This window comes from Bombus flavifrons, chromosome 11 (genome assembly GCF_040668555.2).
Source record: "Bombus flavifrons isolate JBK064 chromosome 11, iyBomFlav1_principal, whole genome shotgun sequence".
In the NCBI taxonomy this organism is placed as follows: Eukaryota; Metazoa; Arthropoda; class Insecta; order Hymenoptera; family Apidae; genus Bombus; species Bombus flavifrons.
The window spans coordinates 12783115-12802272 of record NC_138452.1 but is presented as its reverse complement, the minus strand read 5'-3'; the positions used below and the strand labels follow the sequence as shown (position 1 = coordinate 12802272).

At 38.1% G+C, this 19158-nt stretch overlaps 1 protein-coding gene across 2 annotated transcripts; it reads right to left on the bottom strand.

Annotated features, from left to right (window-relative positions):
• Positions 1–208: 208 nt before the first annotated feature.
• Positions 209–18821, bottom strand: LOC138184838 (MAP kinase-interacting serine/threonine-protein kinase 1). 2 transcript variants are annotated; one of them, XM_069123173.1, is made up of 5 exons: positions 18801–18821; positions 8439–8576; positions 4951–5307; positions 4258–4828; positions 209–4056 (listed from the first exon to the last, which is right to left on the bottom strand). In XM_069123173.1, exons 2-5 carry the CDS (start codon positions 8530–8532, stop codon positions 3594–3596), a joined length of 1485 nt encoding a protein of 494 aa, XP_068979274.1. In that variant the 5' UTR covers positions 8533–8576; positions 18801–18821; the 3' UTR covers positions 209–3593. The 2 variants fall into 2 exon arrangements, with proteins under 2 accessions (XP_068979274.1, XP_068979273.1); XM_069123172.1 differs by lacking the exon at positions 18801–18821 and adding an exon at positions 12140–13766.
• Between the last annotated feature and the right edge of the window lie 337 nt (positions 18822–19158).

Here is a 19158-nt window from a genome sequence, read left to right as displayed (position 1 = left end):
AATATCTTATCTTAATTGTTAATTTTACAAACCTATACAAAGGTGTTTACCATTTCGCTTATAGGCTAAATATTGTTTTATCATTCGAGCTTGCAATAACACATACGCATACGCATTAACGCACATACAAATATATACATACATTCGTACACGCATACAAAATACACAAAATACACATGCTCGTGTGTATCAGCCAGCCAAGTGTATGCCAGCATGTACACTTTCGCACTCGGACGCAAATTCATTCACGCTATTACAATTTATAGATCTATATTATTATGGCCATGGATCCTTAGTGTGATTCGGTTGCTTTCCTTACGCAAGACTTGTCGCTGCTCGTCCTTTACTCTACGTACTCTCTTCTTGCATTTCAACGTTTCTTCGACAAATTATCGTTATATATCGCTAACATACTGATGATACATATTTGTTACGACGCACGCTCGATCGATATCGAGATTTTATCGGGATTTTATCGAAATACCTTGTAAGAAAAACATACCGTGTGAAAAATGGATATCGGTCGAGAATGCATTCAGTTTTCGTGAAAATATTGTATTACCAAGGATGTGATTGGTTACGCCATACGTTATTGTAATCGAACAAACGAAACGAATAACAAAAATGCATCGCTAGAAAACCGAAAAAGAAAGATGCGTAGATCCTAGAGAAAGGCGTCCATTGATAACACATGACAATAATGCTGAGAAATGTGTAACTTGAAAGATACGATCCCGCGCAAATGGTAACGTATTCTTCCAGTCGTCGTTTCCAATTTGCGAAAAAATTTAGGAAAAAAAAAAAAAAAGAAAAAAGAAGAAAAGGCCAAGAACTCGCGGTATATTCGTGTTTTTTAATGGCTTTCGTGATTAAAAAGTCACGGATCTAATTAATGTGTAATGCTTTTTTTCGTCTCTACGTCGTAAGCACATGCAACAATGATGCATGCGTATATTCTTACATAATTTTTCTCGCTACGAGAAATCGCTAACGCTACTTCCGCTAACAAATGTTCTCATTTTCAAGGGAATTGCCAATTTTCCTTGGAACTTGAAACATTTGGATGGACGAATTCGATGGTGTAACCGTAACTAAACATTTGTTAACGATAACGCTTATACGCATTAGTCTCTGTGACGTCTGCTGTCCATGGGATTCGAATAAAGTATGTATGTATGTATGTATGATGTATATGGCAAAATGATACCTGCTATAGGAGAGAGTTCTGTTTTATCATCCTCCGTCCTTGGGAGGAAAGTCTAATAATGCTGCTGTCGAGCTACTTGCGTCGACTATTAGTCTGTGTATATGCAATGTATATTGTAATGTCATTGGACAAAGCTTTTCAGGGTTTATTCGTAAGAAGAAAGAATTATTAACGATTAATTTTCAACCCTGGATGGACTTCGATCGCATACAGACATCATAAGCTCTTTCTCCTCGTTCTTTTCTTCAAACACGATAGCGTGTATGTAATTTGTAACAAATTCGCGCAGCTCATCGTAACTGCCCTGAGTAAAGAGTCTCCCACCGTACAACACGACTCTATGCAACTATGATACGTAAAATAAATCGTAGTCGAAACCAGTTGTTTGTTTACCGTTTGAAGAAAAATGTTCGCAATTTTTCGTCGTTTCGTTCTTTTCTATTATTTGCTTACGATATCAATCTGAAAGAACACGCAAAATTTTATCCATAAAAATGTTCTCTAGACGATACGAAAGTTCTGCCAAACTTGACGATACACGACATTGGAAATTTGCAGCGTCACGACCTTCTCTGCATCGTGTACCGCGAGGTAATGGGAATGCAAGATATTTACATTTTATGACGATGAAAATCATCAGACGGAACAAAAGAGATCGATCTTAATCGATAGAGTAAACGCGTAGTAGGTGGGCAGACGATAGAACGACGTTTCGTCGATAAAACTCTACAAAAATACGTAACAGTAATTAATTGGATGTGATATTCGTGTAATCTATATTCTTTGAGAAAGTTTGTCCGTTAACGTGCGTACGCACGCGCACGTTCTCGGATATGACTCTCTCTCCCCCTCCATCCCTCTCTTTCTCTCATATTCCTGCTCCATGTACTTTCCCTCTTCTCTCTTTCGCTCGGTATACTCTTAATCACTTACGACGCAGGTACAATTTTTTTTCTGTATTTTTTTTTCTTTTTTTTCCTTTTTGTTAAACTAATCTTTTAATCTTCCTTACGTACTAACTTTCTATGAAGGTGCTTAAGAGAAATTTACAAAAAAATGGCCGTAGTTGTCGTCCCCTTTTTCCCTTCGATACAAATGCGCGTTGTTCCTTCCTTGGAATTTGCTTTACAGTATTTTCGAACTTACACTCTACTACATTCTTAGAAACCTACTGAGCAAACTATTTGTAACATGCACCAAGATGCGCGGTTTACTCTTCTTACCGCTGTTTTTTTCGTCCGAAGATGCGTTGCTGTTGCTGCTTTTCATAATTCTCGAACAAGTTATCGTTAGAAAAGAAAAGAGAAATGTAACTCGGAGATATTTTGTTGAATAATAGCTATAGTTGCAAAAATATTCAAGGCCGAACTAAAAAGAAATCGATTTAATAAAAAGAAACGAAGCAAATATACGGGTATACGATCGGTAAAAATATTCATCAAAATTATTTATTCTTTTCTTTTGCGTCTCTGTATATCCGTTTCGATAAATTGATATGAACGAGCATATACTATGTACTTTTCTAGATATCATATAACAGCGAAAGTACAGAAACGTTGTATATCTAATGTGACTTATTTTTTATATTATGCTATATGTTCTCATCTAATAGAGATACCGACGGTGGAATGTACATATTACAAATTTTTTTATTTCTTTACGTTCCTTTAAGTTCTGTACTAAATGTAATCTGAGCCGAAATTAAAACATGCGCGACCGTTCAATTTTTCATATGTACATATGTATGTGTATCGAATCTGTGCTGCCTCCGCTTATGTTCGTTCATATTATTTAACGAATGTATCGTATAAAACAACATTCAAAAAATAAACCGAACGAATAGCTTGTATCAATTTGAAATACTTGTAGCGCAAAGACGAGGAGTAGTATATTCGACAGAGTCGTCGAAACGAAACAAGAGCACAAAAGAAAAATGGAGAAAAACATAAAGTTAAAGATATATTCGGACACGATATTTCTCTGAATTCTGTAGGAAATATAGAAATTCAGGAAAAATTATTGTCTGATCGAGTGTTGTGTATTGTTGGCGTCGCGCGTGGTTAATCGTGTATCGGAGCGAAGACACGTCGTTTTATGTCGTCGCTCCATGTGTTGCTGTATAGATATGCTCATGTGTGTAATAACCGTCAATCGTTGCGCGAATCATTGTAATGCAGCTCTTGTTATTTTTAACGAAACACAACCTTCGCTTAGCCAATCGTAATGTCGCGCTTATGTCATTGTTACTCTTTGTCAATTAACGATAGATAATATTACTGTACACGCTTTCTTCGTATCCGTATATTTACGCGACGAACGTGTAAACATGAATTATACGCGCTACCAAGAAAGGAGACTATCGTTTCGTTCGTAAGAATGTCACCTTTCAGCCACTAACGGACGCGATAACTGTTTTGTTGGTTTGCCGTTGGAGTAAATCCGAACGAGCTTTTAAACGACGCTGCATCAAACGACTCTCGCTCGGCGGTGACAAACCAAACAGCTGAGGGACCGACGAGTCCTTGCCGACCAATCGATTCTTTCCAATGGTTTTCGAATCGGTCAGATCGGTACTCGAACGAATGGAACAAGATTTCAAGCGCGAGTTTACATCAAATTCGTTCGAGGAATGAGTCACGCAAACCTTACTGTGTTCGGATAATTCACTGTTCGAGTCGGACATGTGCCCGTAAGGATGGTTATCTTCGTCCGTTGACGAAGTGGATAATCTCGGTTCCCTCTTCTCCGCCAATTCCTCCAAATTTACGGAAAAATGTTGAAGTACCACGCGATTCACAGCCATCGCAGATTCGGCAAACGCTGACAGTTCTCTAGCAGAATTATTCCTCCTATAAAGAGAAACGTATCTGTTATTTTTATTTCTTACGTTTATTACGCATATTACCGTATTACATCAAACTAATTCGCGACCGAAATTTCTTATTTATATATAAAATATAAAAAATTATATATAAAAATTAAATATAAAATATAAAAAATTATATATATATATAAAATTGATCGATTGGTAAATGCCAAGAATAACGAACCTGATAATATTAGGAGTTACGAGAGACTTTTCTGTATTTTCAACGGAGCTTGGACCAGGATTGATCCACGGATGTTTCAGAATACTCTCGGCGCTGAGCCTTTGATGGGCTTCTTTGACCAGCAAGCCCCTGATCAAATCTTTCGCATCTTCCGAAATACACCTCCATTCGTTGTCCGGAAATTCGTACCTGCCTTCTTGAATACTGGTAAATAAAAGCCGTTGGCAAGCCTCGCAATTTTCTCCTCTCTCCCAACCACAATCGGATCCGCAATTCCCATAAAAAGGTGGATAACCGCAGAGGAGTATATACATAATCACGCCAAGGCTCCAGAGATCGCAACGCTTATCGTAATAATTCGCTTCCCCGGTGAAAGCTCCCACAACTTCTGGAGCCATGAAGTCGGCACTGCCGACTGGCGTTAAGAGTTGCGGTGTAGCTACAGGACTTGACAACGAATTGTTGAACTTGATACCCGAACCAAGATCGAAGTCGCATAATTTAATCGGTATGAGCTTATCCGGATACACACACAGAATGTTTTCGGGTTTCAGATCCCTATGGGCGATACCTGATAAAAGCAAAGATAACACATTCGTTAAGAGGATAAACTTGGAGGTGCTGCATGTGGATACCGTAATAACATACCGAATATGTACTTAATTAAAACAATTCAAATAAAAGTGGCTTTACCTTTCTTGTGAAGGAAATTTAACGCGCTTGCGATTTCTTGAATTATTTGACTGGCTTCCCGTTCGCTGAAATGAACTCTTTCTTGTATCCGACTCAACAGTTGACCACCGTTTATTTTCTCGAATACCAGATAAAACTTTACTTCGTCTTCGAAAAACTCAATCAATTGGATGATATTTGGATGGCCTTGGCAATGATGAAACGTCTCGACTTCCTTAAACACACGTGCTCGTGCGTGACCGGGAATTTTGTCGATAATTTTAACAGCATACTCCAGATCGGTATAAAGCGATCTACAAGTTTGAACTGAGGCGTAAGCACCTTCTCCAAGAACTTCGCCGGTCAATTTGTACAGTTCTGAAACAAACACGTAGTCGTATTTTAATACTAATTTTATAACTGCAGTAATATAACAATAAATAAAATGTAATAGAATAATTTTGAGCACGGAGAGGAATACAGAAAAGGAATATAATATAAGAGAGGAGAAGGGGATGAAAACGAATAGGGATGGAGAGGGAAAGGAGAGGCTGGATCAGAGAGAAAAAGGGAGAGAGAGAGAGAGAGAGACAGACAGACAGGCAGACAGACAGACAGACAGAGAGAGTGAGAGAAGCGAGGTTGACCAAAAATAATCGCATCGCGTCACGTACGCCAAAACGAACCGAGTTTCGTAGTAAGCACAACATCCTTTATTATCGCGTTTATCGGAGTAACTCGTACTTTATTCAAAGCAAAGATCGGTAGTACAGCTTTCGGAAAATGCCTAACTTAAAATTCGCGTAAAATTCGGATCGCGTCTATTCTTCTCTATTTATTCTATAGTGTAATTAACATTACGCTGTAATTAACATTGCGCTATCGGAGTTCAAAGAAACAAAAGATGCTGTTAGATAGAGCATCGTTACGTTGCTGAATATCGATGATTCTAAAAAGGATCAATCACACCCGAGCTCCGCCTATAGCGCGATCAATCGTCTAATCAGAACAGTATCAACGAACGAAGGAAGCATCGTTAAGAGTTTCGTACGCGTATAACTAATAAATTTTTTCTGTTTTTTTCCTGACCGAGAACTTTCAATCTCTGTTAGAACTGTTGCCTGACCCTCTCGTCTCGTGTCCGCTTGCTTCTTGCTTCCCCAATAACGCAATAACACGATGCTTCCGTTTCATTCTGTACGGCGGCTGCTCGTTCGTTTGTTCATTCCCTAGTTTCAACGTTACAACGTTACGTCGCTTCAACGTATCGTAAGCTGCTATCAACTCTCTTTTTACCTTTCCTTTTCTGTTCCCTAATCAACAGTTTTGCTCTCCCCTTAGCTCCCACCTATTTGCCTCTCGCGCCAAAGATACGATTCTCTCTCTGCTTGGCAACACCGCCGACGAATACCTAGCAACCAGAAGCCGATAATACATTTTCATGCCTCCACCGTCTCTCCACTGCCTTTCCTTCTCCCCCTCTATGTTAAATTGCACCGCCGCACCGATTCTATTGTACACATACACATGGCATATATTCTTCAATCCGACGTCGTGATGCATAATCTATGCGTCTAATTTGATTCTCATAACATACACTTAACACGTAACGTGTATTTACCAGTGATATTTTTATGATTCTTGTTAACTGGTTTCGTATTACGAGTAAATATAATTGACGATACAGAGAAACGGAACATTTTGTAAGTTTGAAAATTTTAGCATATTTAACGAGTACGCGTTAGAACACACGTGACTGTTGATTATACAAGGATTTGATCTGTGCACGATAACGAACAAGGGACCGCCTGAAACAAGAAGCTGCAAGTTACGAGACTCCCCCGACTGGGAAATATCAACAAAGCAACAAGAGTATCTAGGAACAAGTAACATAGAGATATAAAATTTTTACACGAATGAAAAATCAAAGTATTTCATAGGAAGAAAATTATTTCGTAACAATAGAATTGAGAAAACTACAAAAGAATTACGGTTAGAAAATGCGTGTGTACATGGAAGTAAACGGTGGAAAGAATGGGGGGAAAGGATAATAAAGATTAGAAAGAGAAGGCAGAAATCTGAAGAAGCGATGGAGGAGCTTGAGACTCGAGACGTATCGACGAGTTAACCCGTGGCCCAGATTTGAACGTATACGGGTGCGCTCATGCCTAGTTTACTACCAGCAGTACGAAGCGGAAGCTTCTCGAACACTGAAATTCTACTACTCTACTGCACTGTACAAAATCGATCGTATTAGTGCGACATAATAGTTTCAACTGATCAATTTGGCTAATAATTTTGTCAAAAAGAGGTTGTATTCGTTTAATCCTATTCTAGAATACACGATAGACGAACTGAAAACCGAATTAAACGACACATCATCCAAATAATCGAATAAAATAAATACGCTCCGCTATTCGCGTTTTAGTTTGTCCGATATCCCGTTTTTCACGACTGTTCTCTGATCTTAAACCGTCCGAAGCCTTATGTAGCTTCCACATCGACGTTTAAAGTTCGATTTAATTTTTGCTTACAAGGTACTTAGTAGCCTTTGTGAGTAGTCCCGAAATTACATCACAATTCAATTTATGGATACATTGATCCTCTATTGTCTTTTTTTTTTTTTAGATAGGAATCACATCGTACTCTTTAGAGGCAACAAAGTTGTCTAAATAAGCTTGTTTAAACGTTAATCTTTACTACGAATAAACCAACTTTTTCTGTACTTCCCAGGCCTCCGGGCGTGCTTTACTTTCTATTCTAACTACTTCTCATATTGTAGCAAGCAATGTATTTACTATAGGGAGTACAATCCGTATATATATATATATATATATATATTGAATATATATAAAAAATATATAAAAAATTGAGATTGCGCGCATGATCGATTAATATATTCGTTTCGTATGAATTTCTCAAAGATTCTAAATTTGTATAGGATAACATACCTGCGGTGAGGTGAGTCATCGAAGCACGAGTGACAGAGATCGTTAACTCAAACACGTGCCCGCAGTCAAACAACGAATCGACTGTTTACTATTATCTACATTTCTACCTTGCCGTAACCTGCCCTGATTGACTTTTGCACTTTCTTTTTCTCTTTATTTTTTTTTTTTTTTCTTTTTTTCCCGTTGATTTTCGTACTATACGATAAGATAATGGTATATGTCAGAAAAATTTTTGATCTCTACGTGCGATCTTTGATAAGTATGTATATCGAATCTCCAGATCAACCAATGAGAAATTTTTCAAAAACGTATACGTTTATAAGAAGAATTATTCTATGCATAAACTATGCATACGTTGTCGTTGGCCGAACAACGCGCACGCTATTCGATTAAATCGGCCGGCAAGAAATTCTTCACTGCTCGGCCAACGACACAAGAACAGTACGGAATATTCAGTTACCCACCCACCATTATCGATATTTATCACAGCGCAAGAATCTACAAGCTCTTTCATTTTCTCGCAGTGTGTCACGAATCTTTCCGTAGATTAAATTTTACCTTGAAAACAGGCTGACATCAAAGACGATCCAGAGCGTTTCTTCTTGCGTCTTTTGCGCCTAGCTTCCTCTTGTCGAGCTTGCACGGCGCTCATTGATTCTCCCGTGGTATTCACCGTCTCTCTACAACTTGCTTCTTCTAAAAAAAAAAGAAAAATTGTTAATATATGCTCGATCAATTGCAAGATATTCTAAGACTAAACATATATAAACGTATATGGTTAAACGTTCATACGTGAATGTATATATAGTATCACAATATCGTAATATAGTAATAACTAAATTATAGTATAGATATAAATAATATGGAAATCATGTGGGAAAACGAATAGAAAGTGTTTCTGTTCTTCGTTCGTTATTCTCGTTTCATAGAGAACATGAAAAAAAAAAATCGCAAAATTAAACGATGAATATCTGTTCGAAACGAACTATGTGTAAATCGTTGTAAAATTAGAAACGAGCCATGACTCGTGTTTTATAGCTACAGTAAGAATTATCAGGGACAAACGAAGAACAATAAAGACAGAAAGAAAATCTGTTCGAGAGTATAGAAAAGTAATATGTAGAAAAATTTTGCAAAGTCCCGATATACGGTAATAAGCGGGAATTAGGCAACTCTTGTTTATCCGTGAAAACAATTTCTCGAGAATCAACCGACCAAGTACATACATACATATGTATGTACATAGATACGTACACGTGACAATCCCACGCGTTCATTAACGCTATATCAAATACCATACAGCTCGTTTATTTGTGCACACAGTTACGTGCACGCAAATATTAAAATTCTTAAAAAATTACAAGTTCGCAAACACCGGGACATTACGCATTTCGCTCGATACATATTAGTAACATTTATCTTACAAACCATGGATGATTACATTATTTGATTCGTTTCTATAACTGAATGTATAAATACATTGTTACGGCCGAGTTAACACGACTTCCATCTACTGCCATACACTCTCTCGAAGGAAATTATAAAATGTCGATACAGTCTTCGTTGGCCGTGATATACACGTGTAAGCGAAGAAGGCACGACGAATCTTGTAAATAATCCGAGACACATTGAAACACTAAGCTAGTTTTAAAATTTTGTTTCTTCTTTTTTTTTATATACGACTTTCTGATTTAGGTGCACAACAAGTTAGCGAGAACTATGTAAAACTATCTGTCGTTACGCTAGAAAAACTACGATTAATAATTAAGTGGGGTTAGGTCGAAAAGTAGCATAAAAGATGTTTGAAAGGTCAAGATCAAGTTGACTAGACGCACGAAGCTGTTCGATGAAATATGAGGAATCGCGCGTGATCACCATATTTGCCGACAACGCGTGGGTCATCGAGTAACACCGCGTGTGCAAATATGTATTTAATGAATCGATAAAGAGCGACGATCTTTGTTTCAATTTCAAACTCACAAGTCCAATTTAAACGATCCGATCAACGCGTGTTTGAATCTGTCAGGAACAAAAGTTGCGTTTATTAATGGAGAGATCCGACCTAAAGATACATTTACTTTCAATATGCAATCAAATAAAGGTTATCGCATTCTGATATCGTAAGTTTTCTTGGTACGAAGATAATTGCAATCTCAACGTGCCGAAAAATGATTTAGCCTCGGTCAAATACAATAGACATCTCGTAGTTAATCACTAATGCTGAACTGAATCGCAATTTAACCAAGAGTGAATGTGTATACTCTTCTGTTGCCTGTATCAACGATGCGATGCAACGCAATGAAACTCGATGCAAGAAGAAACACAACCAAGCACGGCAAGTACTAAGAGCTCAGGGTTCAATGACTGGCACAGAAAAGGAACGCCGCCATCTTACGCGAGATATACACACGTACGATAATGTTGCTGTATCCGCAAAACCAGCGACAATCGTCGATTCAATATGAAAAACCTAAACGTAAATTCATATACATACATATGTATATATAGAGAATGGGGTATATTTTCTTTCTCGTGTATGAATTTTCATGAAGAAAGAAAAGAAAAGTGGAAAATAGAAAAAACGCCTTCTTTACGAAATGAGTTTCACTCTTGAACGTTTGTCTAATGTCATTTCACGCTTGACAATGTGTACAATATACACGAACACTGTATTCTAACTTTAACGCATTTCAAGGTTAAAAATTCTCCGAGGCTTGCTTTTCGATGGGTCTAGCAACGAGCAATTCTCTTTTCGTTTGCAGTAATATGTTTGGTCTTTTCTGCGAAAGTTTTCAAAATGATGAATTATGACGTATGCGATATCAATCAGAAAATTTTTACCTTATGATTACGTTTCGCATTTCGAAAGAAACCATTCTCTTTAAAATGAAGAGTATTTACTAACGAATTTGACATGCGCGCGAGGATCTCTCCTCTCCTCTCTCCCTCTCTCTTCTACCATTCTTTGTTTGGGTTACCCTTACCGACACCCTTTGCGATTTGCGTCCAACTCGAACGCGAACCGACTAACCCACTTCGACCCTCAAAAATAATTCAACGATGCACGCTGCATCGTCTTAGCGTCATGTAGCGTTTTGATCCGGCTATGCTTCGTTTTCTTTCATAATACATATCAACTTTTGCACCCTTCGCTGCACTTTGTCTCGCTGTACATTTTCGTTTCTTATTCCTTCTTACCAATATTGCAAAATTACATATTTTTATACGTTATTTGTTTATTTGTTCGATTTCGACGTACGAGAAACAATTTTACAACGAAACATCGAAACAAACGATTGAAACGACAAAAAAATACGAACAAAGTTCACATAAACGAAATGCTAAGAATAACCTATTACACGCGTCAAAATAACGAGATAAAATACATATGATATAGTGCGATCGATGTGTGTATATGTGTCCATTTTGATACTGTCAAGTTCTTCACTCGACATTTTAGGCGTAGACATATACATGCATATATGAAGTAGATAAAAGGAGAGTTAGAACGGCACAGTTAAAAAAAAAACCCCGAGAAATGTTAAATTATATTTAATATAAATTAAGTAGGATTCGATTAGGAAACGTCGATTCGATTGCTATGAATGTTTCACGACCGCTCGAATTATATGGTCGTAACTTCGTTATACAAAAATATACGATATTACAAGCCCTAACCTACAAGACTCTAAACATGCAATAGAGATCTTATTTCGAATTTTAATTTTCGTGATTGAAGAAATTTAGAACGAATTTAAACGAAAGGTTCCGAGATAGAAAACTCGAAGCGAAGAACACTGGGAACACGGCGCACCGGCTTCGAGAAAGTTCTTCCGTCAACCGACTTCCATTGTCACGTCCCGCGTTTCTCTTCACCGATTGATCTTGAAAATTTCTATCACCTCGCGCGATTGCTTATTTTACACGTTTTCTTTCCTTTTTATCCAAATCATACAGTCAATTAATTTAACAGTTAACGATCGAAATAATATTTTTCTTTTTCTTCGACCAATGACAAAGCTCACGCGAAACGAAAACGATATCGCGATGAAATTAATTGGAAACAAAGTGTCACGTATCGAAAAGTACAGAGGAAAAGTTTAATATAAACGGATGTTCATCCATTTCATCGCATTGTTTTGGTTGGTTCATGACATTACCAGCAATGTTAACATTGCCTCGAATGATTTTGGTATGTCATATCGTTGCGATCGCGTTTGGTTCAAAGTAAATATTTGGACAAGGAAAGATATTCTTACCTCTTGTAACTTCTTGACTCCCGTCTCCTCGTTCTTCCAAGATTTTCTCCACCATTTTTGCACGCAAAAATTCCACTTAGCTTCGATGGTTTAATATCCCAAATAAAAGGGTAAAAGAGGAAAATGTAGTTCTCGTTTGAAACAAAACTTTGTTTTGCTCCTTTTTCCTCTTCTTCGAGTCTCTTTTCTATTTCGTTTAGCGAACAGCAATGAGAAACTCTTTCTCCTCCTATCTCTTAATCCGATATCAATAATTATAAAAAAGAGTCAGTCGTATATACAAAAACATGTAAATCCACTAAGTTACTGATATAATCTTCTTTCCCACTATTTCAATTTCCCAAACCACTGTACGTTGCTTTCTTCGATCCTTTCTCTTCTCCCTTTACCGACGTACTCCCGTTTTTGCTTTCGCTCTCTATCTCGCTCGTTCTCGATGTTTCTGTCTCGGGATAATTCGATGTATATCAGCGTCGGTATCACAGATATAAATAAATATATAAAGACTATTTCTCTGTTTCTGTAGTTCTCGCGACTTACAGAAGCGACAAACGATGCTACTACTATGGTAGATGATACGCGTCGTAGCTGAATCGTTTGAATAAATACTATCACAGACAAACACTGCGCGCCTTCTCTTCACTTTTTTCTATTTCTTCCTCTTCACTGTCTTCAGAACTATAGGTATACGAATAAATAGTTCTATCGTCTTGCCTATCACTTTCGAACTGATGAGATGTTTTTTCAGCGGATGAATCTTCTCCGCTGGAACCAAAATTTCTGCACGACTCCTTCTCGATTTCTTCTCTAACGTCGAAACTTCGGCTACTTCTGTACCCTTGAATCTTCTGCTCGTACTCCGAGACTTTTCGCCGGATAAACTAAAGTTTTCCCGTATACGAAAATCTCCGCGGATGGTCGCTGTTCCGTTGTCGGTATCGCACAGCCTTTCGCACGTAGCGGTAGCCCGGCTCGGAAGCGCATTAAAAATCCTTCAGCTAACACATCGAGTCTTTCCTTTTACCTTCCCTCACTGCTCGGCAGTTGGTTTCCGACTGAACTTTGCAAGATGGCCACTTCGCTTACTAACAGCCTGCTCCCTCTCCAACCTCACTGCCCCCTCTCCAACCTCACTGCTCTCGTCCCGGCACTCCCGGCAGCATCGATGTCCACTGCTCCCACCACGCTCGCGCCGTTCCCTCTAACCTCCCCACTACCGTGTCGTTTTACTTCTACGTAGGATCGGGCGACTTCGTCGACGCCCTCTGAAATGACGCCGCGTCACGTAGCTCCTAGCCAGGGGTTCTCGAACGCTCCGAACTACACTCACGTAATTACCGAATCGTATGATGCAATCTTTACGTGATTTGCAATTCTATTTTCAATGAATTCATCATCGATATTTTATAATTGAATACTTACTTGACATTTGCTTGTTACCATGCAAATATCGCTTAGAAAGCTATTCTATGAATTACGAATCGCGATTGAAAGTAGTCGTAACTAATTTAATACTCAGGCTAACAATGGAAAAATTAAACGTTAAGAACACTTTCCCGCTTTCTTTCTCTCTTTCACTTTTTGACATTGCTTTTTCCTCTATTTCCTTGAATAATAAATCGCTGAAGAACCCTTGAGAATCACTGATCGCTCTCGTATGTTTGGAATCGACTTGCCGGTAATAACGCCATTTCATACGTAATATTCATCGTAAACGTTTTTACTAAGAGCTTGGACACGACGCATTTTTTGAGTGAATAGTGAGATTATATTCTCGAAATGTTTACGATCTAGCATCATTTATGCCCACATTATATAGGATGAGTGCCAGATAAACGTAGGGGAACGGGAAATATCGGCGGGTGATTGCGACGTGCGTTGTTTTAGGAAGAGATGCGCGCGCACAATGGCCACGTATAACATCACGCGACATAGAAAAAGAATCGAGAGAGACGACCGAGAGAGAATACGTACTCGGTTGTTTCTAGCGTGTGTGTATTGTTGTTGTTGTGTGTGTGCGCGCGCTCGCTCAAGGGTGCGTCACGGTGAGATGAAACACCAGGAAAGAAGACAAAGAGGGGAGTATGTATGCAGAAGAGAAACAGAAAGAGATAGACGCAACATTGTCGAGTTCTATAGTAGTGAAACACACACGCACACACATAAGAGCGCTTATAATTTTTACGCTACGCGCAGACTCGTGTTGACTATCGAAGTTTGTTTTCAATCAGCCAGCATCGCGTGAACTTGTTGCCCGTATAATTGGTATAGTATTACGTGGTAAGTTTATTAGCCGTATTCTTATATTACGTAAGGTTATAAGGTCGATTGTTTACCTGGCTGTTTCAGCCACCGTTTTACATATTTGACCAACTCCAATATTGTCTTGCAAAAAGTTTAACGAACAAAAGCACATCATTGTTGCATCATCCACATCATAGATGCGATAATCAACCAGATATCGATCATATCACATCGAATTAACAAATCGAGAAAAATGTTCGATTGCAGAACGAGGATATATACTTTATGTACATCCTTGTACAGTGCGTTCGTATAAACGAATAGGAAATTGCGCTTTTGGCTCTTTATACAATTTTATAAACAATCGCTCGAAAACAACGTTTAATTTAAACATCGAGGAGATTTAATCGTTGATCGGAATCAACAAATATCATTACGTAGAAATGGAATGCATCGAACGAGTTTTTACGCTCTTACCCTGAGAACGCGACGGATTTCTTGTCTAAACAGAAAATTTAAAGGACAATGTTGTTCGGTCGCACAAAATAACAGCATAAACCGGTTTCTGCACGTGGCAAGAGTTGCTCGATCGTGCCCGGTGAACCGGCAGTACCCGACTACAATACCTACCCACCATGTTATCGATTTACGTAACTTTCTTCCACTTTTGACACACATTCCTCCCTAAGTTATGTTGAAGTTTCACGATGACGAAACAGAAGATAAGGCCAAATGTGCGTTTGACTGCAAGGTGAAAAGGAGTTTAAGGGTTGCGGGTTATGTAAGTATATATATATATATGTAACTTGAAGAGGCTTCGTAGCTATGAATAATAAACGAAGGAGGGCAATGTAAGCAGGTGCCAAAGGGGAAGGCGTAATCGCGGAGAAACCGAGGATGAAAAAAGATAACAAATGTTGAATTTTCAAAATGGTCACTGCTAGTTCATAATCGTTTTTCGAGTTGTCTCGATTCTGTCACGCGATGTCGACTGTTTTAGATAGAATCGATCGTCTAAATCGATTTGGAATACATGTATTTCTAACGGCGACGTTAGGAAGCTCGATTACTACGATTAATCGAACAATATTTGTAAAACCACGGAGATGACTACGAAACTGTATACTGATACAAATTTATGTAATTACTTCAGGTTCTATGCATGACACGATGAAGTCATCGAGAATTCATTAATTTTAACGAGTTATTATCGTTCTTCGGTAACCAGTGACTCATCCAAACGGATTATCGCTGTACTCTATCTCTTATCGTTTGAGGAAGCGAGAGAAATGCGCGTTGTAAACTTGTATTGCGAATTCACCTAGTGCCACCTTTCAAAAATAAACGAAATTTTGGTTTGGCGATATTTGGTTCTTGAATAGCTAATCGAATTGCCAAGCTGTTATCGTTAGAATTCAATTTCGAATAATGATTAATGACATTTAGTTTAGCAGTGAGAGAAGAAAACAGATAATGTGAACGATGTGTGTATTACATATCCCGTGTTAACAAAGTTAACGCAGAACAATTACGGTGTGATACAAGACGCGCATACTATGTTATGTAATTTGCCAAGCCGATCACTCAGAACGAATTGTTCGTCTCTCTAAAACTTTTATTCATAAACTTATGGATGTCTTTGAACGAAAGTATGACTTATTTAGATGCAGTATCGGTGAACGGTTAAGAAATAAGTTGTGATGATTCGAATTTGAATATTTTGGCGTCTAATATAACCTTTAATTAGTCGAGCAACAACAACGACAACAGGTTATGAAAACCGTTAAGATAGTTTAAACGATTAATAATATCGAAGTAGATAGATTTTCAGAGTTTTACGTAATATAAATCGTTGGATAAAACAATCGGGATTAATACGCGGAAAAAAAGAAGTTGGTAAATACGATAGAGAGCGAAAAAGAGCCGAATTTGTTCGAATTGCGCTACTTCTTTAAAAAGTAGGGAGAAGTAATTGTGATTTTCTTGTTTTGAGTGTTCACACATGACTATGCGAATTCGCGATTGGAAATATTTTCGAAAAGAAATTGCCGTCGAATAAATTTTCTCAAGAGCTAATTGATCCATAAGCAACGAAGATAAAAGGAGCGAGAACGATATACTCGACGAGCGTCGATTGTCGAGCGTCGAGCGTGAAGGCATGATTTCACGCAGCACGTGGATCCACGATTCAGGGTCAAATAATAGGACGCGCAGAAGTTCTTTGTTCAAGGTCTTCCGCATGATATTCAGTTTTGGTTGACTGTTTTATCACACGTAAATTTTACACAACACCTTTGACGTTTTGTATTTTTTGTTTGAATGGCAAACTTCTTTATGCTTGGGAAGCGATAAATTACATACAGACTTATATCTACATATACCTACTTTCAAAAAGAGAGCGATGCGTCGTAGGTATATGTTTGGTTGTTACAACTAATCTAATTCTATTCGATATCATAGTAAAAAGATATCTTGTTACAATGCACAAAAATTCGGAACTCCTTTTTTCTTTCAAAATTTCATCCTTTTGATTCGCCACGACAATGTATATAGGCGCGATATTCGCACACTTCGTATCCTATAAATACATAAATGTATGTATATGTAATCCATTACTTGTTATTTTAAGATCAAAGGGACGTGTATACATATATCCGTTGATGGATATTATCGAATGGTATGGAGAGCGAGAAAAAGAGAGAATGAGCACCTTGAATAGCGCAGAGTATAAAATGTATGAAACAGTATTATCAAGAGAGAGCGAGAGAGAGAGAGAGAGAGAGAAAAGTATCAGTCATATTTCCAAAAAGATTTTTATTTGTAATTCTATTAGGTTAGGTTTTGCTTACGTTAGGTATTGCTTAAAGTTTTCACTAAATCTAGTAGATTCTTACGACGACGTAATAAGACGCGAAAATAATTTAGTTGGTTCGTGACCGCATCGGTACAGTTAGTACCAGAATTAATTGCAAATCCACGTTTTCGCGAGCGAATTAATCAAGGTATTAGTTTATAAATCAAGTCGACATTTATAAACACTTAATAAACTGTAAATTAAGGAGAGGATACGAGAAAATTTCGATGATTAACAGTGTACGGTTTGAAAAACGGACGAAACCATCCTCCGTGAAAAATGCCAACGAACTTGCTTGACCCGAGAGGAAGACCAGTGGCCTGATCTGGTATCGATCACACATCAAATTTCCTACGATTCTGCGTTTCGTGGCATTACCGTATTCCATGTTTTTCGCCGATCGAATCGCTAAAACATCAAACCGGTCTACGATTTCTACGATCTACCCTGTAGGCTCTGTAGCCTTGACTTTATTGTAGCAAACGCGCACAGATTTACATACATATGTGCCTAAGTACCTTTATTACGACTGTGTCGCGATATCGCTATCTCTTTTGCCCCTTTTCTTTTTGTAGCAACGACATGCAAATTATATTCATCGGCGAAACTTGTCGCGTGTATCTGTCTCTTCTTCTTTTATCTTATTTCCCAGAAACGAACATCCTTATAGATTCGCCTTCATAAGGATCCTTTTTGCGGTGATACGTAATGTACGTACTACTTAGGTATGTACATGCGATCAATGATGTCTCGTGATGGTTCAACGCACACCAAATAAAAATATGGAAAATAGTAAATATTTTCTGCGGAACGAGCGCGATAAGATTAAACAAGTGGTATTTCTTTCTCGCTTCTTGCGATGTACAAAACGCGATTCCTTGCGATAAAGACAAGCTGTTGAACAAGCGAATCGATGGCAAACTCGTGAATAGATAATAAGAATATTAGGAGCGAATTAAAGGCGAATACCCGAATAGAAATGCAACGAGGTTCGAATTGTCAGATAATTTTCGAAGATCAGACATTTTCGACGAATATATAATCGTATTACGTGTAATCTGACCTATTACGAGAAACGAGATAACGAGTTCGTCTCGCGTAATATATCGGTATACTTGTCTGCGCGACATTGACCAGAAACGTTTTTACAAAACAAATTCCCGAGAGAGAGAGAAGAGAATAACGTTGCTTGCGCGTTGGCATTCTTGCGATAAAATTACACGATTTTGCACGATATCGATAACGTCGTTATTGATAAGCTTGTCAATAAACAATAAATTCTGTAATCTATAGCCTCGTGCAAGTTTACGAAATTGTTGCCTAACCGTTCTACATAATCGAAAATTATTTCGAATAATATACCATAAACCGAAAAGACGTTTAGACGTTTCATCCGATATCTCTCTAGACCTTGATACGATTCGCTTTCCGGTGGAATCATTCGATAGGTCTCGAATCTCGAAACGATTGAAAGAATCGAATCGGTACGATCACTTGTAACTGAGCAGGCAGACTCGGAAATGTCGAATATTGCTGAATTTTATATTATATTATACTACGTACCTTTCGGACGGTCGAACGAGTTGCAACGAACACACCAGTTAGCATAAACGATATTTATAACGATATGTTAGGCACGGGACTCGTGCCAGACGCGTAAAAGCGATTTGGACCCGTTTTACTCTCGAAAACGAGCATTTCTCGCGCATCGTCGAAAATTTGGTCGCGATCTGCACACCTGTTTCACTTACCATGTCAAAACGTGAATAAATACGAAGAAACGCGGCTGATCTTGTTAAGAAGCTATATCCTCTCGGATTTTCAAATATGTTCTAAAGCTCGACATCCTGAACAGCTTTTTCCTATACGTATATATATAACAGGCGGTCGGCCTTATTTATTTTTGAGTTATACACAAAAA

What these genes read in the sequence shown, in the direction of transcription:
- LOC138184838 (XM_069123172.1), bottom strand. Translation starts at nt 12,194, where the DNA reads ATGGTGGAGAAAATCTTGGAAGAACGAGGAGACGGGAGTCAAGAAGTT. An exon ending in GAGTCAAGAAGTTACAAGAG is followed by an intron (nt 8,577 to 12,139) that starts GTAAGAATATCT and finishes TTTTTTTTTTAG; the next exon opens with AAGAAGCAAGTTGTAGAGAG. An exon ending in GTAACTCCTAATATTATCAG is followed by an intron (nt 4,057 to 4,257) that starts GTTCGTTATTCT and finishes TTCTCTTTATAG; the next exon opens with GAGGAATAATTCTGCTAGAG.